The 2,500-nt window shown below is 44.5% G+C and overlaps 1 protein-coding gene across 1 annotated transcript in view; it reads right to left on the reverse strand.

Moving 5' to 3' along the window:
- LOC137617583 (clumping factor A-like) overlaps window positions 1-1,073 on the reverse strand; it is a 1,492-nt gene extending 419 nt beyond the window's left edge. Inside the window, exons 1-3 of the mRNA XM_068347591.1 lie at window positions 872-1,073; window positions 543-722; window positions 34-331 (exon numbers count right to left, since the gene is read on the reverse strand). Of these exons, the coding sequence (XP_068203692.1) occupies window positions 34-331; window positions 543-722; window positions 872-1,073 (680 nt within the window). The remainder of the gene's footprint in view (window positions 1-33; window positions 332-542; window positions 723-871) is intronic.
- Window positions 1,074-2,500: the final 1,427 nt, after the last annotated feature.

A 2,500-nucleotide genomic window follows, 5' to 3' on the forward strand; every position in this document is an offset into this window, starting at 1 on the left:
AACAGGGTCATTGTCAGCTAAGCTTTGGTTAACTGGGTCATCACAAGCGGGGCTTTGAGTAGTTGAGTAATTATCAGCTGGGCTTTGGATAGCTGGTTCATCATCAGCAGGGCTTTGGGTAACGAGTCATCCTCAGGTGGGCTTTGGGTAGTTGAGTCATCATCACCTGTGCTTTGGGTACCTGAGACATCGTCAATTGGTCTTTGAGTAACATGGTCATCGTTAGCTAGGCTTTGGTTAACTAGGTCATCATCAGTAGGGCTTTGAGTAGCCGAGTCTTTATCAGCTGGGCTTTGGATAGTCGGTTCATCGTCAGCAGGGCTTTGGGTTCCTGGGTCATCATTAGCTGGGCTTTAGGTAACTGAGCAATCATCAATTGGGCTTTGGGTAGCCAAGTCATAATCAGCTGGGCTTTAGGTAAATTGGTCTTCATCAACTGTGCTCTGTGTAACTGACACATAATAAAGCTGGACTTTGGGTTTTTGAGTCATCATCTCCTGGGCTTTGGGTTGTCGAGTTATCATCCCCTGGGCTTTGTGTACCTGGGTTATCGTCAATTGGTCTTAGGGTAACAGGGTCATCGTCAGCTAGGCTTTGGTTAACTGGGTAATCATCAGCAGGGTTTTGAGTAGACAAGTCATTATCAGCTCGGCTTTGGGTAGCCGGGTCATCATCAGCTGGGCTTTGGGTAACTGAGTCATCATCAGCTCGGCTTTTAGTACCTGGGTCATCATCAGTGGGCATAGGGTAGCAAAGTCATAATCAGCTGGGCTTTGGGTAAGTGGGTCTTCATAAACTGGGCTATGTGTAACCGAGTCATCATCAGCTGGGCTTTGTGTAGTCTAGTCATCATCAGCTTTGCTTAGGGTACCTGAGTAATCGTCAATTGATCTTTGGGTAACTGGGTCATCGTCAGCTAGGCTCTGGTTAACTGGGTAATCATCAGCAGGGTTTTGTGTAGACAAGTCATTATCGGCTCGGCTTTGGGTAGTCGGGTCATCATCAGCTGGGCTTTGGGTAACTGAGTCATCATCAGCTCGGCTTTTAGTACCTGGGTCATCATCAGTGGGCATAGGGTAGCAAAGTCATAATCAGCTGGGCTTTGGGTAAGTGGGTCTTCATAAACTGAGCTATGTGTAACCGAGTCATCATCAGCTGGGCTTTGGGTAGTCTAGTCATCATCAGCTTTGCTTAGGGTACCTGAGTAATCGTCAATTGATCTTTGGGTAACTGGGTCATCGTCAGCTAGGCTCTGGTTAACTGGGTAATCATCAGCAGGGTTTTGTGTAGACAAGTCATTATCAGCTCGGCTTTGGGTAGTCGGGTCATCATCAGCTGGGCTTTGGGTAACTGAGTCATCATCAGCTCGGCTTTTAGTACCTGGGTCATCATCAGTGGGCATAGGGTAGCAAAGTCATAATCAGCTGGGCTTTGGGTAAGTGGGTCTTCATAAACTGGGCTATGTGTAACCGAGTCATCATCAGCTGGGCTTTGGGTAGTCGAGTCATCATCAGTTTTGCTTAGGGTACCTGGGTAATCGTCAATTGATCTTTGGGTAACTGGGTCATCGTCAGCTAGGCTTTGGTTAACTGGGTTATCAGCAGCTGTGATTTGATTAGCCACGTCATTATCAGCTGGGCTATTGGTACCTTGTTCCTCATTAGATGAGCTATATGTAACTGAGTCATCATCAGCTGGGCTTTGGGTAGCCCAGTCATCATCAGCTGGACTTTGGGTAACTGGATCATCATTGGCTAGGTTTTGGTCAACTAAGTCATCACCAGTTGGCCTTTGGGTAGCCGAGTCATCCTCAGCTTTGATTTGGGCATCTGGTTTATCATCACCCGGGCTTTGGGTAACTAAGTCATTATCAGGCTGTTTTGGGTAGACGAGTCCTCATTAGCTGGGCTTTGGGTAAGAGGGTCATAGTCAACCTGGCTTTGGGTAACTGGGTCATCATCAATTGGGCTTTGGGAAACTGGGCTATAATCAGTTGGCCTTTGAATAACTGAGTCATAATCAGCTGGGCTTTGGGTAAGTGGTCTATAATCAGCTGGGCTTTGGGTAAGTGGTCCATAATCAGCTAGGCTTTGGATAAGTGGTCCATAATCAGCTGGTCTTTGGGTAATTGCCCTTAATTACCTCTGCCTTAGGGCAACAGGGTCATTGTCAACTGGGGTTTGGGTAACTGAGTCTGTTTCGTTCCTAAATAGGTTTATGAACTACTGTTTAAAGTCTTTCAAGGATTTCTTCTTTAATGCTACATGGAAGTTGGTTGATGATTTCTTCTGACAGACGTCATTTGAAACCAATTCACGGCATCAAGTTTATGCAAAAAAAAAAAAAAAAAATAGATAACAAAAAAAAAAAAAAAAAAAAAAAAAAAAAACATACAGTAAGCACTATTAGGTTTTCTTTTTTTATTACAAATATATAACTTTGCAGCATTCATCCTGAATGAAGATTATTTTGTAGCTAAAAATACCTTATAGTATTTTTA

This window comes from Palaemon carinicauda, chromosome 23 (assembly GCF_036898095.1).
Source record: "Palaemon carinicauda isolate YSFRI2023 chromosome 23, ASM3689809v2, whole genome shotgun sequence".
NCBI classification, from domain to species: domain Eukaryota; kingdom Metazoa; phylum Arthropoda; class Malacostraca; order Decapoda; family Palaemonidae; genus Palaemon; species Palaemon carinicauda.